The sequence below is a fragment of the Melanotaenia boesemani genome, chromosome 11 (genome assembly GCF_017639745.1).
Source record: "Melanotaenia boesemani isolate fMelBoe1 chromosome 11, fMelBoe1.pri, whole genome shotgun sequence".
NCBI classification, from domain to species: domain Eukaryota; kingdom Metazoa; phylum Chordata; class Actinopteri; order Atheriniformes; family Melanotaeniidae; genus Melanotaenia; species Melanotaenia boesemani.
Genome location: NC_055692.1, coordinates 17,656,530 through 17,677,053, shown reverse-complemented (window position 1 = coordinate 17,677,053; position 20,524 = coordinate 17,656,530). Strand labels below are relative to the sequence as shown.

The 20,524-nt window shown below is 37.7% G+C and overlaps 1 protein-coding gene across 1 annotated transcript in view; it reads left to right on the top strand.

The window, feature by feature from the left end:
* The first annotated feature begins 244 nt into the window (after positions 1-244).
* Positions 245-20,524, top strand: part of vps13a (vacuolar protein sorting 13 homolog A) — a 35,652-nt gene continuing 15,372 nt past the window's right edge. The window contains 49 exon segments of the mRNA XM_041998385.1: positions 245-397; positions 1,120-1,163; positions 1,270-1,312; positions 1,400-1,495; positions 1,941-2,042; positions 3,319-3,428; positions 3,612-3,671; positions 3,842-3,901; positions 4,138-4,218; positions 4,520-4,577; positions 5,284-5,411; positions 5,567-5,673; positions 5,793-5,964; positions 6,346-6,408; positions 6,868-6,979; positions 6,982-7,002; positions 7,958-8,052; positions 8,198-8,340; positions 8,604-8,805; positions 8,888-9,002; positions 9,648-9,784; positions 9,945-10,077; positions 10,177-10,294; positions 10,785-10,929; positions 11,148-11,259; positions 11,764-11,939; positions 12,328-12,484; positions 12,669-12,748; positions 12,859-12,918; positions 13,052-13,244; positions 13,457-13,573; positions 13,729-13,832; positions 14,099-14,266; positions 14,374-14,681; positions 14,786-14,933; positions 15,149-15,320; positions 15,578-15,702; positions 15,826-15,995; positions 16,188-16,444; positions 16,598-16,776; positions 16,901-17,044; positions 17,261-17,470; positions 17,604-17,747; positions 17,895-17,996; positions 18,397-18,549; positions 18,649-18,907; positions 19,283-19,443; positions 19,640-19,743; positions 19,865-20,177. Coding sequence (XP_041854319.1) covers positions 298-397; positions 1,120-1,163; positions 1,270-1,312; positions 1,400-1,495; positions 1,941-2,042; positions 3,319-3,428; positions 3,612-3,671; positions 3,842-3,901; positions 4,138-4,218; positions 4,520-4,577; positions 5,284-5,411; positions 5,567-5,673; positions 5,793-5,964; positions 6,346-6,408; positions 6,868-6,979; positions 6,982-7,002; positions 7,958-8,052; positions 8,198-8,340; positions 8,604-8,805; positions 8,888-9,002; positions 9,648-9,784; positions 9,945-10,077; positions 10,177-10,294; positions 10,785-10,929; positions 11,148-11,259; positions 11,764-11,939; positions 12,328-12,484; positions 12,669-12,748; positions 12,859-12,918; positions 13,052-13,244; positions 13,457-13,573; positions 13,729-13,832; positions 14,099-14,266; positions 14,374-14,681; positions 14,786-14,933; positions 15,149-15,320; positions 15,578-15,702; positions 15,826-15,995; positions 16,188-16,444; positions 16,598-16,776; positions 16,901-17,044; positions 17,261-17,470; positions 17,604-17,747; positions 17,895-17,996; positions 18,397-18,549; positions 18,649-18,907; positions 19,283-19,443; positions 19,640-19,743; positions 19,865-20,177 — 6,561 coding nt within the window. The 5' untranslated portion in view covers positions 245-297.

Sequence of the window (20,524 nt, the reverse complement as noted above, 5' to 3'; positions counted from 1 at the left end):
TATGTTAATATCCTCATGCTATCTATAAAATAGATATCTAAACAATGCCCACATGCCTAAAATACATGTCTTTTTACTTTCGTCCATGTTTCCCTCAGTCCCGGTATTTAGCGGTTTGTGCGTTTGTATGTTGACTTTTGAGTACGTACGGCCTGCCGTAGTTACCGGAAGACGTAGGTACGGCATGACGTATGCATCACCAACCGCAGGACGTCCTCTTAAATTTGACGTACAGGCTTCTTGTTTAGAAGAGTTCACGGAATGTCAACATGAGAGAGAGATAAAAGCATCGTCGAAATGGTCTTCGAAAGCCTGGTGGTAGATGTCCTCAACCGATTCTTAGGGGACTACGTTGTCAATCTTGACAGCTCACAGCTAAAACTTGGCATATGGGGAGGTAACTGAACTTGTGTTTGCCTTTGAGTAGCTTGCTCACAAAGCTACGTAGCTAAAGCTAATAAACGTTAGCCAGCAGTAGGCGTGTGTGCAGAAAGGCTCCCTCAGCTGTCAGTGTCAATTGATCCTTTTTAAAATCGCGCTTAGCGGTTCAACATGAGCGTGACGCGTCAGTCATTTATTAATTTGTAAAAAAATATATATAATGTCTCCCCAGGCGACAGTTTTCTGATGTTACCATTTAGCCTCTGCAAGTCTGCGTGGACGTAAAAGAAGTTTAAAGGTCACACCCAGCCGAGTTATGACTTATCATTTTGTTTCATTTTGTGTACTTTAGTACTTTCCACTTGTTGTAAATGTTCTGTGGGGCTCCAAATTAGTCCCAAAGGAGAAAAGAGGCTCCGTCAAGTAACTAAATAAATCCATTACGATAATTGTGGCGGTCATGAACAAGTACAAAAAACACATTTAGTTACAAACTCCGTGTGTTGCACGTTTCTTATTGCCGAAGGAAAATGTCATGTGTAGTGTGAATAGTTTTATTAGTTTATGCACTGCATAGGCTGGTACTTTGTAGTCGCTTAGTGATGTTAAAGACCTCCTGACATAAAACCATGAGACCTGTACAATGAATACTTTTATTGACACTTCCTGTCAGTAATAATGTTTATCTGTGGAAATAAGTGTTATTAAACAATTAAAGAAAGATTCTTGTTATTGCAGGTGATGTTGTTCTTAGAAATCTTGAAATCAAGGAAAATGCCTTGGTAAGTTGTAATTAAATGTGTAAGTAAATAATAATGGTAAACTGCGACATGCTGGAGTTGCTGATAGATTTGTCCCTATAATAAACATTAATCTGTTTCTTTGCAGAGTCAACTTGACATTCCATTTAAAGTAAGAGCTGGTCACATAGGTAAGATTACATTTTCTTGCCTGATTTGACTCTGTGTTGTACCTTTTTGAGGAGATTATTTTTTTTACCATGTGTTTTTGTTTATAGGACGTCTGGAGCTAAAAATTCCATGGAAGAACCTTTACAACCAATCTGTGGAGGCTACATTGGATGGTGTCTATTTGCTCATAGTCCCCACAGCAAGTAAGATGGCCATCTGTATCCACTATAATAAATAAATAATGAGATTAAGACCTCACTATAGATGACAGAATACACAAGTGTTTTACACTGTTAGAGCAGACACACGAATTAGATGAAGAGTATAAACTGGCATATCAATAACAAGGGGACTTGGCTATGCATTGTACTGTATGTTCCTTTTCTATTTACCCAAAAACATATTTGTATTTTATTTACTTATAGTATAGATTGGAAGAATTTGAACTATTTAAATTAGAAGTAATATGAAGTAAAGTCTGATGTATACCCCTTTAAGTATTCAAACAATCAAAATCTTTCAATTATTCATGAAGAAATAGCACCTCAAAGATGTCAAGTAAGTCATGAACTGTAATAGAGGCACTCTGCAATTTTCTTTGTCTTCAGAATCATAGAGACAGTTTCTTTATCTCTCGGTTTCTTCCAGGTATAAAGTACGATGCAGAAAAGGAGGAGAAACAGCTTCAGGAGGCTCGTCAGAGGGAACTACAGAGGATAGAGGAGACGAAGCTCAAAGCTGCTGAGCAAGGTCAGAGTTCAGCTTTGAGTTTAAAGGGACTGCGTGTCTGTGTGTAAATATGTGAGCCAAGCAAATATTTTTTATGTGTAAATACATTTTCAACAGATTTCAGAGACTTTCTGAGCCAAGGTGTAAGAAAAAATGTGCTGTAGTGTTGTATAGACAGAGAACACATTGTGACAGTGGAGCAGCACTATGTCAGATTTTTCAGCCTTGTGGTTGTGGTGCATCTGACTGCGAGTTTCTTTATAGCCAACAGCTGTCACGCCACCTCTGTAGTTTCTGTGGTTTAGTGGGTCATTGATGGTTTAGCACTTCATCAGAAGCATCAGCTAACAGTTCTTTTGTTGTTGTTGTTGTTTTTTTCTGTGGTTGAACAACAGTGCTTCCATATTTTAGAACAGAAACTTTTTTTTTTATGTTGCTAGAAAGATAGGAAACATATGTATTCTGTGATTTTAGTTTCATGCACAATTTAAATGCTAGTTTTTGCACAAATGCTAGTTTTGGAGCAAATTAAAACTAGTCTGGTAGGTAGGATAAAATGACATCTTAATATCAGCATTGTAGTAGTATATAGGTGCCATAGTCTCATAGGCCAATAGCCATTAAATCTGAAAAATATATGTTTTTTATTATTTCAAAATAAGCAAGACATGAGTGTTTGATGACAAACCTTAATAGTTACTTAGGTCACTTCATTAGACATTTAGTCTGCAAATAGCTCTTGATAGTATAGTGATAAATGGACTGCATGTTTTTATCTGTAACACTCTTCTAGTCTTGTTGAGCACTCATAGTGCTTGACGGTGCAAGCCATATTCACACTTATGACCCCATCAAGGACAATACGGGATTTGGTGTCTATTTGACCACCTCCTAATCGAACAATTGCTACCTGTTTGTGTTTTTTTTTTTGATTGTTTGCTTTTTGAAGAGCTAAAAATCGGAGGTCAATGAAATGAAAAATACTTTGTATCTATTTATACTTTTTTTGTACTTTATTTATTTATACTTTGCTTTATTGTGACAGTCCATCAAAAAATAGCTGCTTTAAAGAAAGAATCAAAACAAACTCGCTATTGGAAATGACAAAATGATGCCTACTTAACGCGAGAGAGTGTGTCTTAAAAATGAGAACAGATTGTTTCAAGATGCATAATAAAAGTTAAAACCCTCACTTTGGTTTTGAGGAGCAGGAGGTCATATCTTTCGTCCTAGGACAAAGCTTTAGGAAAGTTGTAGTATCAGCTGGGATCTCACAATTTATATTTGCCTTTAACAGAAAACCCTAAACTAGAGAAGCAGGACACCTTTGTGGAAAAGCTTGTTACTCAAGTCATCAAAAACCTGCAGGTCAAAATCTCTAACATCCATGTTCGCTATGAAGATAATGTGAGTATTTAAGCTACCACAGTGATGTATCACGTACATAACTCCTAACTCAAATTCTTGTTCACTCACAGTCTCTTGTTTGTGTATAATGTAAAATAAAATTGTCTTAATTTGTGAATAGCAGGGATGTTAAAAGAACATTCTCAGTAGATTTAGAGCTTATTTCTCTTTTGTTTTCCACAGGTTACTAATCCAAACTGCCCTTTGTCATTTGGAGTATCACTCAAAAACCTCAGTCTTCAGGTAATGGTTTTTTTTTTTGTATGTGCCATCCTGTAACTATATGTCTTTTACAATGAACAAGTATGCTTTTATTAATAATCTATACTTTGTAATAATTGTATATGTGTAAATAGTGTGGTTGTCTGATCAAGACCATCTATATCTCTTTGTCTGCTTGTCTGGTCGTACAGACGGCTGATAAGAACTGGAATCCCAGTATTTTGGATGAGAACTCCAGACTTTTCTTTAAGGTAAGAAACTCTAATGTATATCCTAGCTACACCTATTCATTTATATGCCTAGAAAGTATAGTATGAATGTGTTTTTGAAAATATTGTTTGGAGATTGAAACCAGTTAGTTCAGTTCTATGAAATAACTTTATAAGCAGCAGATCTGATGAACCCATTATTTCCTCAAAGGTATTGGCTGTAATCCAGCCTTGTACAGACTCATCACTCTAATTGCTTTGCATTTTTCTTTTCTCAGCTGGTTCAACTGGATAACTTGTTTGCCTACTGGAATGTCCACTCAGTGCTCTTTTCCAGTCATAGTGCCGATAAGGCATTGGTGAGTCTAAATTATCAGGATGTTGTCCCTTATCTATAATTTACTATGTTTTTTTTGTTTTTTTTAAGGCTGAGTACATGTTCTGTGTGCACATAATATTGATGTTGTGTGGTTACAGAACTCAGGTTGGAGAAAAAGTCAAACCAAACAGAATGCCTTTTTCATGAACCCTTATAAAATCATTATAAGGTTTTTTTAAAATGGCCTGATAGAATATTTATAGTTATTTTGATAGAGATTGAAAGTCTTGAATAAAGAAAAAAGTCAAATATAAACTAATGTTCTCCTTTTCTATTTATAGCAATGTCTCCAGAGCAGCATGGAAGCCCACAGTTCTCGTCCTGTTGGTCACAACTTCAGTGAGTGTCTTATGGTCATAATTTACTCACAATTTTGTTCAGACTTTACTTTAGGATTTTTTTTAAACTCATATGTTAGTTGACAAGAAGAAGAGTGTTCTGCAAAAATAAAGTCAGTTACTATTTGATGTGTAATAAAGTGTAGTAGTGATGCTTCAAGACCTGAAAAGAAAAAATGTGTAAATGACACATCTTTAATCACATCAGCTTTTCAGCTTTTGTCTTGATTGTCGCTTTTAAGCATCAGTATATATATTTTTGAATAGCAATTTTTTTGAAAGGAAAAAGATATATTGGATTTTTGTGTTGTTAGAAATGTAGATTAATCTTTTGTTTAAAGAAAACCATATCTGTTCATTTATAAAACACTTTCAAAACAGCATTAATGACCAACAGTCTGCACAAAAGAACCAAATCATAATAGACACACAGGCTGAAGGCAAAAGACAGAAAAACACAAATAGTAAAAATAACAATAAAAGAAAAAGAAATAATAATAAAAAGGTACATCAAAGTCAAGTAATATCACAGCCAGCCTCTCACACTAGGTTAAAGGCCGGGGAGTGTAAGTGAGCTTTAAACTCAGAAAGTTAAGGAGCCTGTCTATGGTGGTTTGACAAACAAAAGGCAATTGAAACATGATTATGGCAAAAATGGATAGATGGTTGGATAAACCAGTAATCTATCTTCTGTTGTTGGTCCACAGTTTTTCGTCCAATTTCAGCAGATGCTAAATTGCGAATGAATCCCAGGTCGGATGTGGATTTCTCTTCTCCTAAAGTGGACCTAATGGTCAATCTCAGTGAGGTGGCTATTGAACTCAACAGACCTCAGGTAGGTGTGTGCATATGTGTGTGTTAATGCATGTTGCATATAAAACATCATTAACTGGTGTCTGCCAAAGCCTGGTTAAAAGAGAGCTCTCTGGAGAAAACAGCTCTACAGTGCTCTTTGTAGCTATCTAATTGCTGACTTCCTGTTTTTTCCAGTACATTAGTATCTTGGAGCTGCTGGGCTCCGTCGATATGATGTCACGGAACCTGCCATACAGGAAGTACAGGCCTGTGGTCCATGTTCACAAGAATGCTTCCATATGGTCAGAAAACACTTGAGTACCATATGACATCATAGAATTAGACATTTTGCTTCCACTTTGTGCTGTGTGCACTACACATTGTGAAGATGACTGAGGTCTTGTATGTTCCTGGGTTTCAGGTGGAAATATGTGGTCACAGGAATCCTGGAGGTGGAGGTGAAGCCACGTCTCCACATGTGGTCATGGCAACACATTCGGCGGCACCGGAAGATGGTAAAGTGTTACAGAGAGCTCTACAAGGCAAAGATCACCAGCAAGAAACCCAGTGACGAGCTTCTCAAGCAACTACAGGTGAGATGGGGCTGAACTGCACCTGAACTTAAAAGACACAGTTTTTTTAAGATACATATTTAATTTTTTTTTTTAATATTCATGTTAATAATTAATATGTTACCTCAGCTATCTCGTTTTCATGGTCAGAGTTATTATAACAGGAATGCTTGTGCAGGTTGTGTTACTGAGTTGTTCAGGCAAATGCTATTACTACAAGGACATTTACTGACAGGTGTTGGAGATTGATGTTTAATTTCAGAGCAATACCTGCAAGATTTTAGATGAGGTCTCATCCTTTTTCTCCCCACTGCTTTGCAAGCATCACTTTTCCCTGGTGAGTTATTGCAGGGATAAAATCTACTAAAAGCTCTAATCAGTTTGTCTTGTGTGTATTCACAGGAAAATGAAAAGGCCTTGGATATTTTTAACATCACATTGGCCAGACAACAAGCTGAAGTGGAGGTAAGCTTTCTGACTTGGTGGATCGCTTATCTTAGTACACTTACTTTGTATCTGTGCCTGAATGTAGCACATTCTGTGCTCTCTGTTTAGCTCGGTAAGTATTGCAACAACAGTCATAATTTTAATTTGTGCCTCTTGGGTCTTAGAAAACAACTGTGCACAGTTACATTGCCTCTTTTGCAAGGTGTTGCTGATACATGTTTTTTTAATTGACCACATATGACCCAGTTCAGTCAAGACTGGGTTAAATCAGACAAAATACAGTATAGTAACTTGCTCTAGCGCTTTGTTTCTAATCTGACACTTAGGTAGAGGTTTCAACTCAGCACAGCAATGCACCATAGACCGTAAATTCCTTTGTTCAGTCCAGTGTTTAATTAAATAAAATAAATGTTTTCTCTTTTGGTTTAGTTTATTTGCACGAGTAAAAGAGCTGTTGACATTTTATTTCTTCCCCAGGCAAGTAAGGCAGGGCTGCGCATTTATCGTCCAGGGATGAAGATGGAGGAGGAGGAGTCTCAGGGCTGGTTAAACTGGATGTGGAACTGGGGAGGAGAAGCTAATACAAAAAATGAAAGAGGATCAAGACTGGAGGTTAGATGTTAAAAATAAAGATATGCTCCTCATTTTTTTTATCTTCTGCTTCCAAGGAGCCAGAGTTTTGTTTTTGTTTATTTTATAATTTTGTAAAGTGGGTTTTAGAAAAAAGCCCTCCAGGCTTTTAGTATTTTAATTTGGACATCAGTTGCTTGTTACTCATTATCAGTCCATATCTTCTATATTTTTACAGTAATGTGTCATTTGTTTGTTAAGCCACTTAACATCTATAAACCATTAAAGCTTAATAAAAGCACCTAACTCGAGATTAACCAGGTTTGTGTCTGCGCTTAACAGAAAACTCGTCACAGAAACGATTTAAATAGCATCTTTGGACACTTTGTCACTAGCAGCCTGTTGTATAGACAAATAATTTATTTGTGTGTCTTCAGTTTCATCAATGCAGAATCCCAGAAAAAAAACTTTGACAGAACAAAAGTTTTCACCAAGGTGATTCCCCAAAGTGCTTTGAACTGTAAACTTGGCAAATCTAAAAACACAGGAAATGGTGGATTAATCTGGCCTTTCTGCTGATGTACTGTTCAGATGACAGGATCTGGACTGAAAATCATTGTCATTAGGTATTATTAAGTAATGAATCCTCACAGAGTCTGAACCTCAACATTATGGAAGCTGTGTGGGATCATTTTGACAGAAAGAAGAATAAAAGGCAGCCAACAAGGAAGGCTGGAGAACTATTCCTGAAGGCTATTTAAAGAAATTACAATAAAATCTTGTCTAAGAGGTTTTAGGCTGTGTTGAAAATTAAATGTGATCATACAAAATATTGACTTTCAGCATCATTAGATTTGTGCAAACTCACTTTTTGCCTCACTGTTTTAAGTTCTGCAGGATATCTTTGTCACAATACACTTATGTCAGTGCTTTGCCACTTGTTTTTCTTTTTCAACACTTCTTTTTTTCTTCCTCTTCTACCATTTCTGTGTCTCAGGTTTTGATGAGCTGTTGACCCCTGCTGAGAAAGCCAAACTCTACACTGCCATTGGCTACAGTGAAACAGCTGTTAACCCCAATCTGCCAAAGAATGTGAGTCTCTTCCTTCTCACACATCCACTCATTTAGCAATTGTATACTTCCATTTGTCTCTAAATTTACTGAAAAAATATTATTTTTCAGACAAAATGAGAAGACAATGTATACTTTTAATACATGCCCTGCTATTTGTTTTTAGTTTGAGGACATGAAGATCAATTTCCTCATGGAAAGATTGTCTGTGTCCATCAAAGATGACAAGGACAGAAATGAGATCATCAGGCTGACTGTGGGAGAGCTCAAGTCCACACTCACACAGAGACCTGGAGCACAAGCCATCAAGTTTGTCAATTTGTTTTTATCTTTGTTTATGCTTTTCCTTTCTGTATATTTACTTCTGCAAATGCAGAATCTCTCACTTAAGCCATGACCATGGCTAAAATGTTTAGAAAAATATTTAACAACCATTGTGATTATCAAGTCCGTACCAAGCCTACTACCAAATACTCCTGGACAGCATGCCATCACCCTTTTTGCTCTCAGTACTGCTAATTATATCTCCTTGTTGGATCCTGATGCTCATCCTCACCTTTTCTTCCTATCAGACTCACAGCCCGGCTTAGTTTGTTTGAAGTCACTGGTCAATCCAGTAACAGGCCGGCACCAACCCTCCTTTCATCAAGGAAGGCAGCTACAGCAGCTGGAACCCCCCTGCTTTGCATCCTGTTTGAGACCAACCCATTGGATCAGAGTGCTAACCAGCGGCTTCATGTTGAATCTCAACCCCTGGAAATCATCTATGATGCTGTGAGCTCTGTTTGTCACTGCATGTATGACTATAAATATGAAAAAAGTACTTTTATTTATTGAGTTTATTTTATTTGTTCAGACAACGGTGAACAGCATGTCAGCATTCTTCATGCCTCCTGATGACCTGCAGCTGGATGAGCTCACAAATGCAACTTTGATGAAACTGGAGCAGTTTAGAGACCGGACAGCCACTGGTGAGTTGCACATATATGTATAAAGTTCTACTTTCATTGGTATCTCAAGCCTGATCTTAAACTCTCTGGTGAGCAAATGTTTACATTCCTTGGTTTCAATGTCTTGAATGTTCTTGTACAGTGTTTGCACACATCCATAATCAGATTGTCAGGTTCCTGTTTATTCTATTGAAACTGATTGTTTCCGACAGTTTTTTTTTTTTTTCCTTTAACTGGTATCGAGCTTCTTTCTCTTGACATGATTTATATTCTTACTGAGTGAATTCAGCAGGTAATATTTTACTTTAGTTAGTGGTGTATTAAAGTTAACCAGATCAGAAAAGAAATGGACCAAATGAACACACATCCAAACAAATTCAGCTTGTTCTTCAGTCAGAGTTTATTATAGATCTGTAATTATAATCTGAGGATGCTGTTAAAATGAGTTTCAGGCTCTTTGGCTTAACTTTAAATGTGTAATGTTAGCAATATTTTTCAAGCATAATAACTTCAAAATGTACATCTTGTCAGGTTTAATCAATATTTGGTTTTATCGTCATTAAGAAAATAGTTTTTGTTATAGAAGTCTATGTATTGTATTTTTCTGTAATTGCACATAATTTGTTAAAAGTATGCACAATAACTTGATGACCTCTCGTTCTTCAGGTTTACTGTATGTGATCGAAACACAGAAAGTTCTTGACCTCAACTTAAACTTGATGGCCTCCTACGTCATAATTCCTCAGAGTGGCTTTTATGATGGAACGCAGAACATCTTGCTGTTGGATCTTGGCCACTTCAAGGTCCGAGAGTGTGGGCTAACCTGACCCACACATCTTTTTACCCCTTTTACTTTTTTTACTTTTTACTCTTAGAGCTGCAAAGACTTTATTTATTTAAGACATTAGATTTACAAAGTTTGAAACTTTTACGATCCCTCCCTTTTTTTTTTTTCCTCTTTAGATGTCCAGTCAAAGCAAGAAGGATCTGCCTCAGCTGTCAGTGTGTTCCAGCAACATTGAAGACATCATGTCCAGAGCATATGATAGCTTTGATGTGCAACTTAGCAGCTTACAGTTTCTTTACAGCAAACCAGGTACACACAATAAAAGTGCATAAACATGAACTGTATGTGTGTGTTTTTATGTGAAGATCGTAGCAATACAGTTTATAAAAAACATGTCATCGTCCATAGATGGAGACTGGAAAAAAGCCCGCAAACAGAGACAGTCCCTGCTTCACATCCTGGAGCCTGTGGATCTGAAAGTGGTTTTCAGCAGGGCGATGGTTGTCAAAGACTCCCGCATGGCAAAGTAAGCATGCAGTTTTTCAGATTTTATTCAAATTTCTTTTTGCATATATTTGGCCAAGAGATAAAACTCTAGTTTCTACTGAAGAGGGAAAAATATGAACAGTATAGATTGCAGGGAAACCACTAAATAAAAAATAGTACTGTGTAATCCAGATAAATATACTATATATTATGTTGCTCAATTTTTTTTCACCAACTTTCAAGCAGTGTTTTTTTTACCACATAGTCAGAACTTATCTTGAACACACCTCTTTACAACAGCTGTTCAGCTTTGTTGTTTGCTTGCAGCTGAGTACTGAGAGTAAGGCAAGCAAGAAATATTTAATTACATTTTTTTTAAATTACATCATCCATTTTATTTTTCTGGATGATCTTCTTTCAGAAATGGTTATCACTAGCACTTATTAGCAAAAACTTGCACCAGTAAGATAAGTGTGGTACCAGTGAAAACTCTGACTTTGTTTGTTCCCGTGTTTGGGATTGTGTTTCAGGTATAAGATGTCTGGAGAACTTCCTCTGTTGTCTCTCCGAATTTCTGATGACAAACTTCGAAGTGTGTTGGAGCTGGTCGATAGTATCCCGCTGCCTGAGAGCAGACCTGCTGCACGTAGCACTAGTTCATCCTCAAATCAAAAGGTAAGAGTTGTGTGTGTGCCAGGACAGCTTTACATATGTTTTATCAGGATCAAATAAAACAAATAATAAAACTATTTTCAAGAGTAATCCAAGGACAAAATAAGTGTATTGTAGTTTTTGATACTTTTCATGTTAGTAACTTTACTGCTGCATTTTAATTCTTTCATTGTAATAATAAATTTCTGTAAATTTCATGTTTTGATGTTATTTCTTTTCAGTCTAGGCAGTCGTTCACACCTAAGCTCACTCCAAGAAAGCCTCTGAACTTAGCAGACCAGCGCTCTTCTCTCATTTTCGAGTCATGCGAGACCATCAGCATCACTTCATTGGGTGAGAGACAGTTAAACACTATAAATAGCATATAAACAGCTTTCTAACAGTGAACTACTGGCTAAACATCCTTGTAACATCATTTATGCTTTTCTATAGCAAAAGGCTCAATTAGCATGCTTCCATAAAAACCTTTTCATGACTTTTTCACATGAGGAAAAACTTTATGGGCATCTGGAAAAAAAAGTCCTCAGTTTCAGTTACATGGGGTGGTTATTTTGCCTATTTGGGGAAAAAAAAACAGTTGACTTTCATGAGATGGTAAATTTTTTTAACTAACTCTTACATGTGTGCAGCTTTTTACATAATTGAGCAGATAGATAATTTACTGTTTCCACTTTCAGAGAATAAATATGTTCAACACTCACTGACTCCTCAGTTTTGAAAGAATAATCCCAACAAACCACGTATAGATTGGATGGATGTCTTTAGATGCATGCTGTGTAGTTAATTTACACCAAACCAACTGATCTTTTTCTTCTCCCTCTCTTTTGCATCTTGCAGGGTCGGAAGAAGATTTATTCTATGATGCTCCCAGTTCTCCCATTGGAGATACGCCATTCTTCCCAGATAATCCCATGCCTCTGCGCTATGCAGATTTAAACAAAAGAAAGAGTCTTATTAAAGAAGATGCTCAGAAGAACATGACTGACTTGATCCTGACATTTGAGATCAGTGAGGTACAGAAAGATCTTTCTGACATGGGTCTCAAACATGACCTTTTATTCTACTTCACTTTTAATACACTGTCTATATTTACTTAATATTTAGCCATTTAATATTATGTTTTGGATATATGGATTCCTTGTTTACATTTTTCTAAATGGAAAGTAAGCAATTTAAATACAGCTCAAATATAACTTTCAGGTACTCAGATCTGTACTGGTAAAATGAAAGTGTAAGTGATGGAAATCTTAGACCTTTTAGTCTTACGTGCATCTTATAAACTTGTTCATCTATCTGTGCAGTTATTTCCATTAGACTCTTTATTCTGCCATTTTTCTTCCATGTGTCATTTTTGTTTTATTTTTTTTTTGTTTTTTTTTTAATCTTGTCCTCTCTGTCCAGTTTTCCGTTCAGTTGTGTCGTGTGTCAGGAGACCAGGAGGTTACCGTTCTCCACCTGGACATAGAGCGTCTGGGCACGGAGCTGAAGTTACGCACCTTCGACATGACGTCCAACACCTACCTGCGAGAGATTTGCCTCAAGTGTCCTGAATACATGGGTCAGTAAATGCCACTGGTACTCTTTTGTTACCTTTCTTTTGGCTTAGCTTGGTAAGGAGATTTTTTTTCTCCGCTTAGCATTTGACGACTTCAAAGTCATTATTATTAATTCCAATAACATCTTGTCAATTATTGGCAGTTAGATCCTGGATTTATTTTATTTTCTGTTTCCTTCCTGTTTAGATTCTGAAGAGAAGCAAGTTCAGCTGATCACCACTCTTGACAACACTGAAGTTGATCTTCTTACCTTGGAGTACATCAAAGTACTTGTGCTCCCTTATTCTTCAATAGATATATTTTTAATTAATTTAAGTTAATATTTTTAAAGCATTGTAAATAGAGTTCTCATTTAGGATTGGATGTCCTTTTTTAGGCTGATAAAAATGGTCCAGAGTTCAAGTCTCAACATAACAACACTGAGCAGTTTATCAAGGTGAGAGAAATATTGATTAACTAGCACTTGTAAGTGCTCTCAATTCAACAGCACATTTAAAGTTTAACTTTTTTGGTTTTGTTTTATAAAAGTGCTATTTTGTCCGTTTTAACCGATGCACTTGCATTTGCAGGTGACCTTCTCATCCCTGGATGTTCATCTCCATACGGAGGCTCTTCTCAACACCATAAATTTCCTCAACAACCTCATTCCTCAGTCAACCAAGAAGGAAGGAGGACAGGAGGAGCTCCCCACCATCCCTGAGGAGGACGAGGCAGAGAAGGAGGGAGAGAAGAAGGAGGAAACTGCTGTAACCAAGAAAAAAAGTAACTCATGCATTTCACTTTAATATTACCTCACGATTTCATTTTCATTGGCTCGCTAAGTGTGTAACTAATGCAGAGATTACCAAGCCTTATGGAACTGATCTGGACTATTCAAAACCATTAAAGATTTAAATAAATAACTAATTTATTATTATTTGCAATACATATTTTCAGTATCTGTTTAAAAAAATCCTTTTCATCTCCCTTCACAGCTTCAAAAAGATCCAAGTTTGCAGATGTGGTTAATCTTCATATCAGAGCTGATCTCCGCTGCCTGAAAGTGTTCATTCGCGGACAAAAAGCCAGGATCTCAGAGATCAGTATTGAAGGTATGGAAGGAATAATGTACTTGTAGATATCCTGACAGTGCTCTCTGCACTGCAGCTGTAAGTACTGTGGTCCCAAGTAACTTCTTTGATTTGACTTTGAAGTTTAACTAGTGTGAAGTGTGCATTCTCAGTGTGAGATGCTCTCAACTGTCCAGGTCTGGTTTCTGAGGTCCTAATGAGGAAAAAGGAGATGGAGGTCCAAGCCAACCTGAAAAACATTATTATCTTGGACTGCAACAAAGATGCCTTCTACAAGAAGGTAATTCAGCAAGTGTTTAATCCAGCACTGCAATTACTGTGCTTGTTGTTTCTGGCTGTAATTTTTTATATTCTCTTCATATATTCATTTGTTTTAATCTTGAGTTTAGCTTCTTTATCTTGTGTTCCTTGTATTCCACTTATTTTGAAAACACTAAACATAATTTATGTCTGAAAATAATTTTTGGTTTTTTGTGGTTTAGATTTTGCTCCCATATGTCTCTGTTTATTTTAATTCTGTTGTATTTTCTTCTTCTCCTTTCTCAGGCTGTGTCTATTGCTGACAGGGAAGTGTTTGCCTTCCGGATGATAAACTATACAGACGCAACAGAAGGAGGTGCCTATCTGGACATGTCTAAAGTTGACACCTCTGTAACGCTGACAGTGGGATGCATTCAGGTCATCTTTCTCAACAAGTTTGTCTCCTCAATACTGGTAAGAATCGCTCTTTCTGAAAATTAAAGACAGCACAATAGTTGTCATTGCTTCCAGATTAAGTTTGTTGTATTTTTTTTTCTTTTTCTGTTCTGTCTTCCTCTCAGGCATTTATCAATAATTTCCAGGAAGCTAAAGAGGCGTTGGCTGAGGTGACAGTCCAGGCTGCGGAAAAGGCAGCATCAGGTGTGAAGGAACTGGCAGAGCGAAGCACACGGATTGCTCTGAATGTTCACTTCAATGCACCTGTCATCTTCCTCCCTCAGTCTTCCTCTTCTTCAAATGTCATCGTTGCTGATCTCGGCCTCCTGTCTGTCAAAAACTGTTTTGCCAAGCAGCCATTTCAAAGCGATTCTACAATCCCACCGGTTGTGGATATAATGACTGTGAAACTGACAGACCTCAAAATGTACAGGTAAGAGACCAACCATCAGTGGGAATCACAGTTATATTTACATGGAATTTACAAATATTTGATATTTTCTCCCTAACTTTTGGTATCACTGTTGTTGCTTCCAGAACTACTTACATAAATGGGGGTTTTCAGGGAGAGAGTCAGCTGTTAAAGCCAGTCAGCCTGGACTTGGAAATCCAGAGAAACCTGTCATCCAACTGGTATCACAGCATCCCTGACATAGAGATCACTGCTCATCTAAAGCCAATGAGTGTAAGGAATGACTTATGGGATCAAATAATGAATGACTTACAACAACTGTGGTGTGTTTATTTTGTTCTCTTCGTTAGGCTCTTTCCTAATTTTACCAACCGGTGGTTTGTTATCCATCCTTTATCCATGATGGTTTGATTAGGGAGCCGCAGTGTGAACATTACAGCATTATGTCAGCTGTAATTTTAGTCATGTTCTGTGTCTGCTCCCAACAGCTAATCCTCTGCCAGGATGACATGATTGTGGTCTTGAGGACTTTGAGCGAGAACCTATCGGAGAAGTCTGATGCTGTTCCACCTCCAGCTGCTTTGCCCATCGCTGACCGCTCCTCTGACTCTGTATCCAACAAAGAGTCCCAGGACTCTGGAGCCACTGGACCTGCTAGCAGTAAGCAGTTGTGTTACACATGTCTGTGTTAACGTGTGCATATTAGCAAAAAAAAAAAAAGACACTTATTTGACAGCTTAGGAAAATGGCTTAGGTTTTTCAGTATAATTAAAACATTGTAATTATTTTAGCATAAAGTCTGACACAAACACAAATGAAAACCCAGGATTGCTTATCTGAAAATCTGAATCTAAAATTGAACTAAAACCCAATGAACTATAAACCTGTGATCTGTTCTTGTAATAATTTTGCTTCAGGCAACACAGTGGTGACAGCTGCTGTCGTGGAGACACAGAAAGAGGGCAAGTTGAAGACCACCCTCAAATTAAACTTCAAGTTTGACTGCATGACGCTGGCCCTTTACAGCCCTAATGAGAATGAGGTATGCAAAGATAGACATAGATGCACTTAAAGGCGTACTTGATAAGGACCAAAAATTGCCCTCTTTTTTTTCTCTGCAAATATGTGACCAATAAAAGCTGTGTACTTTATTTTCTTTTAATAGTTGCTACAGTTAAATTCACATGATGAGCAACTGAAGCTGGCAGAGTTTACTCTGGGTGCCATCTCCACCTCTGTGCACATGTTCTCCAACAGCTCCATGAAGGCTTCAGTCCGACTTGCAGAGTGCCTTCTAGATGACAAAAGACCAAAAATCAAGATGGTTACCCCAAGGTTTGAGATGATATTTTAAACCTTCTCATTATACAAGATGGTCAGGTCATAAAGTAATATAATGACTGTATGGCGGTTGACTGCAGGTAGTGTTTTAGCTGTTGCTCACGTTTCTCCTGTTCTAAGAAAAAAGATTTTGCATTGTGTTCAGCATCTAACCTTCTCACTGACTTGTTTTATGTTCTCTGCCAGGATGATGGCAATGCGTCCTGGTGCAGAGCAGAACATGATGGTGGAGGTGAACTACCGTCAAAACCGTGATGGCACCATTTTAGACACTGTGGTGCAGGATGTGAACCTGTGTGCCAGCATGGAGTTCCTGCTAACGGTAGCAGATATCTTTCTTAAGGCCACCCAGCAGGGTTTTGCTCAGGTGCCACAGTCCAAGAACACTGCTGGTGCTGGAGAGAAAAGGAACATCAACTCCTCTGTCACTTCTAAAGATTCCAGTAAGTTGATCTCTTTCTCGTTCATCTTTGCTTTAACAATTTTATGTTAAAGACATGCAACATCTACACTGTATGAAAGTTTACATTTCATACACACAATTTACGTAGTCTGATCTAAACTAATGGATATCCAATGCTACCTGCTGCTTTCAGGTACAGCTCTGGTATCAAAGATGGAGATAAATGTTCTGGTGCGTAACCCAGAGATTGTGTTTGTGGCTGACCTGACACGTGCTGATGCCCCATCCCTGGTGATGACCACCCACTGTGAGCTTCAGATGAAATCTAGTGCAGAAGGATCAATGATGACTGCTGCTATCAATGACCTGAAGGTCTGCATTTTGATTTCAGTGTAACTAAAAATCACTGTATGCAATGTCATTATTTGGTAACAACAATCAGTGTTATCTTTAAAGAATATACTTGGCTGTGTTTTTTTTTTTTTTTTTTTTTCAGGTTATGGCGTGTCCCTTCTTAAGAGAAATGAGGAAAAACAATGTGACCACCGTACTGCAGCCTTGTCAGGTGTTCTTTCACAGTACTCAGTCCCCAACTTCCCCTCAGATTATGGAGGTGTCCATCAATTCTCTCTCACTGAAGGTATTTGTTTTGTTATTATGCCGCTTATATTTTCTTCCACAAGTCAAAATGTCCTCATACTGTACTATACACGAGGATAAGTTCATCCTCCTGTTTTCTATAGCAATCAAATGCTGACGTAAAGGAATTTGGCACAGGGGTGAAATACTAATTTCTACCTTTTTAAATTGTGGTATTTGTATGTTTTATTTCTGTGTTGCGTACTTCTTTGCCTAGGTATCACCAATAATCATCAACACAGTTATTACCATTCAGTCAGCACTGACTCCCAAGGCAGAGACCCCCGGGGACCTGGACAGCCCTGTTCCTGTGGACTTATGGCAGAAACGGAGCTGGAAGGAGCTCCAGCTCTGGTTTTTAGAAGAGGAGGGCGATGAAGACACAAAGTCACTGACCCCTTTGATACCTCAGGGAGAGTCCTTAAAGGTGTGTGTCTGTATTGTTGTAACATGGTATGCTTGTTTTTATTAATTTATTTTTATTAACCTATGGATTTTTAAATGTACATGAAATAAAGAGATTTTAGCCGCATCATGTCAATGACTCTCTGTCTTTGCAGGTGTGCATAAAATCTATCTGTGTGACACTGGAGGCTGGAGTGGGACACAGCACCGTTCCCATGCTTCTGGCCAAGTCCTCCTTCTCTGGAGATGTGAAAAACTGGTCCACACTCATTAACTTGCACAGCGAGCTCAACCTAGAGGTAATGCACCCGAGCACAGATGTTTATAAATAAACACACAAATCATAATCTCACTTACATTTGACTTATATTTTTTAATGTCAAATCCAAACTCATGTAAATGCTGGCTCTTGAACTTTAGTTGTGCTTAATGTGCTTTTGTTTTAGGTTCACTACTACAATGAGATGGTTGGTGTGTGGGAGCCATTGCTGGAACCCTTAGAAGATGACAACAAAGATGGTTTCAGACCATGGACACTGGAACTAAAGGTACTGACAAGCATGGAGCACCTTTTATGGTTACACATGTAAATCAAAATCTCATTTTTTTCATTTTAAGAAAATAAAAATGACAGATTTCTTCAGTCAAAGACAGACAAAACAGAAGCTTTAATTATTGCCCCAGATTATGCCATCCCGGAAATTAGGCAACATACCAGGTTTTTAGGCAAACTACAAGCAAGGTAGTTTTTAGGCCCCATGTTAACTACCTTGGTGAGTCTTTTAATTTTATATTTTATTGTTATGACTTGTTTTATTTCAGTTTTAGTTGTTGTGAAGCACTTTATGATTTTTATCTGTACAACGCGCTATATAAAAAAATTGTACTGACTTACATGTAGACGTAAACCCATATGGTATGTGTAATATTTACTATTCTTTTAACCAGATGAAGAAGAAGCCTGTGAAGCAAGCATATTTCTCAGACGAGGTGGATAACTTTGTCCCAGACTATAAGACAGTCATCGTCATCAGCAGTAATGACCAGCTCAACATCACACTGTCTAAATGTGGACTCGCCATGCTGAGTAACCTGGGCACAGTAAGAAGAAGGGGGAAAGGGTGGTCATAATTTTTACACAAAGTACCAAAGGTTGTGTAGGATTATATAATCTTTGTGCTTTTTTTTGTGTTTTTCCAGGCATTTGCAGAGGCTGCCCAACAGACAGCTGAGTGTTTCCAAAAGGATGAAGCTCCATTTGTAGTGAAAAATCGTCTGGGCCTGCCAGTTTCTGTCCGTCACAGTGAGATGTTTTGTCCCATCAGTAAGCAGAGCACCAACAACACAGTGGAGCTTCAGGATGGTGAAACTCTCGGGATGGACTATTCAACCAAAACTGACTCTGATCAGTTCTCAGCCATGATCTCCCTCAGTGGAAAAGACTACTACATCCAACCTAGTGAGTTGCTTTTTACATTCAGTTACGTCAGTTATCACTTGGTTATTGCATCTGGTTAACTGAAGTTACTACTAACAAATTTTACTTAATGCAGATGCAGAGCCCTAACAGTATGTTTACTATTAATACTATAGGTAATTAAAAAATAATTGCTTTCATCTGAAAACTAGGTCTGTGCTTGTTCTAGAGTCAGTAATCTGACTTTGCAATATCTTGAAAGGACTTTAAGTCACTGTGTAAGAAAAATGACAGTAAAGTGCCTCCGTCCTTACCTAGCTTCTCTCCAGGTTTCATTGTTAAAGTTTAAGATATGATAAAGTTTCCACCAAGTCAAAAATATATCTTAAAGACTGTTGACATTTCCTCCTTTTTCAGCTCCTGTGGGGCACACCTCAGCCAGTGTGATCCCCTTGATCAAAGTGGGCAGGGGAATGTACAGTGTGATGCACCAAAACTCTGGAGTCACTCGTTTCCTGGTTTGTCAGATTTACTCTTTGAAGGGCAGCAAGTTCATCAAGATCCGCTCTCCTTTTCAGGTATATCAATCATCTTCTTTCATTTATTAGCATTTCTTCATTTTTATAATACTGTTTCTAGGAATATTGTTAAGGTTGCACAAGAGATGGTATTAACAATGTGTCTTTACTACTCACTTTCAATTAATTTGATTTATTTTTAAATATCTAATAATAAGCACACTTATTTATGTTTGTTGTTTTTGACTCTTTGCAGATCATCAATCATTTCTCAATACCATTCAAAGTTTTTGAAGGATCTGTTTGTCTGGGTTCAGCTCTTCCTACTGAGGAGTTCTCTGTGCCTCTGGACTCGTATAGGTAGGCACAAACAAGCTTGCTCACTTCTGGACACGTTACTAAACTCCTTTTGTTTTTCTACTTCATTCCGAATCGCACAAACACCCCCTCATTCACATTTACTATTTGCTGGCATCCTCAGGTCTGAACTGAGTCTTCAGCCAATAACAGGGGATGATGCCGATGATCAAAGTCAACAGTTTGAGTGCTCAGAGGGCTTCAGTTATGAGGATTTCAACAACCATCTCCCTGAGAAGCACCTCCAGCAGACCTGCCGTCGCCACGGGGATCAGGGTGGTGTTATGACGATCAACATGGTTCCATTAAGGGATACAGTAACATTCAAACACACGGGAGGTGTTGGGGAGAACTTTGATGTGCCCTTTGTGCTTCACCTGTGGCCCTCTGTCCTGTTACGTAACCTCCTGCCTTACCCCATCGCCTACAAACTAAAGGTAGGATATGACAGCCATGACTGTCATAATGCATCATTTCAAGTGATGATATACTTCATATTAATTTTTTTAAATCCTTTACTATACAACAATTCATTGCTCTGTTCCAAAATGTGAAATCACACCTTATTTATCATTAATACCACTATTAAATGTAATTGCAGAAATCTTTGTAAATTAAATGATTGCATGTTGAATGTTTAAATCATTAATACTAATTGCATAAGGAGGTTCTTTAAAGCACAGCTTCATTACCATGCAACAAGTCCAGCTGATTTTCTTTAAAAGTTTGTCACTCCGTAAGAAGTCAGTTATATCTGTGATTTAAAATGAGGGCATACAAATTT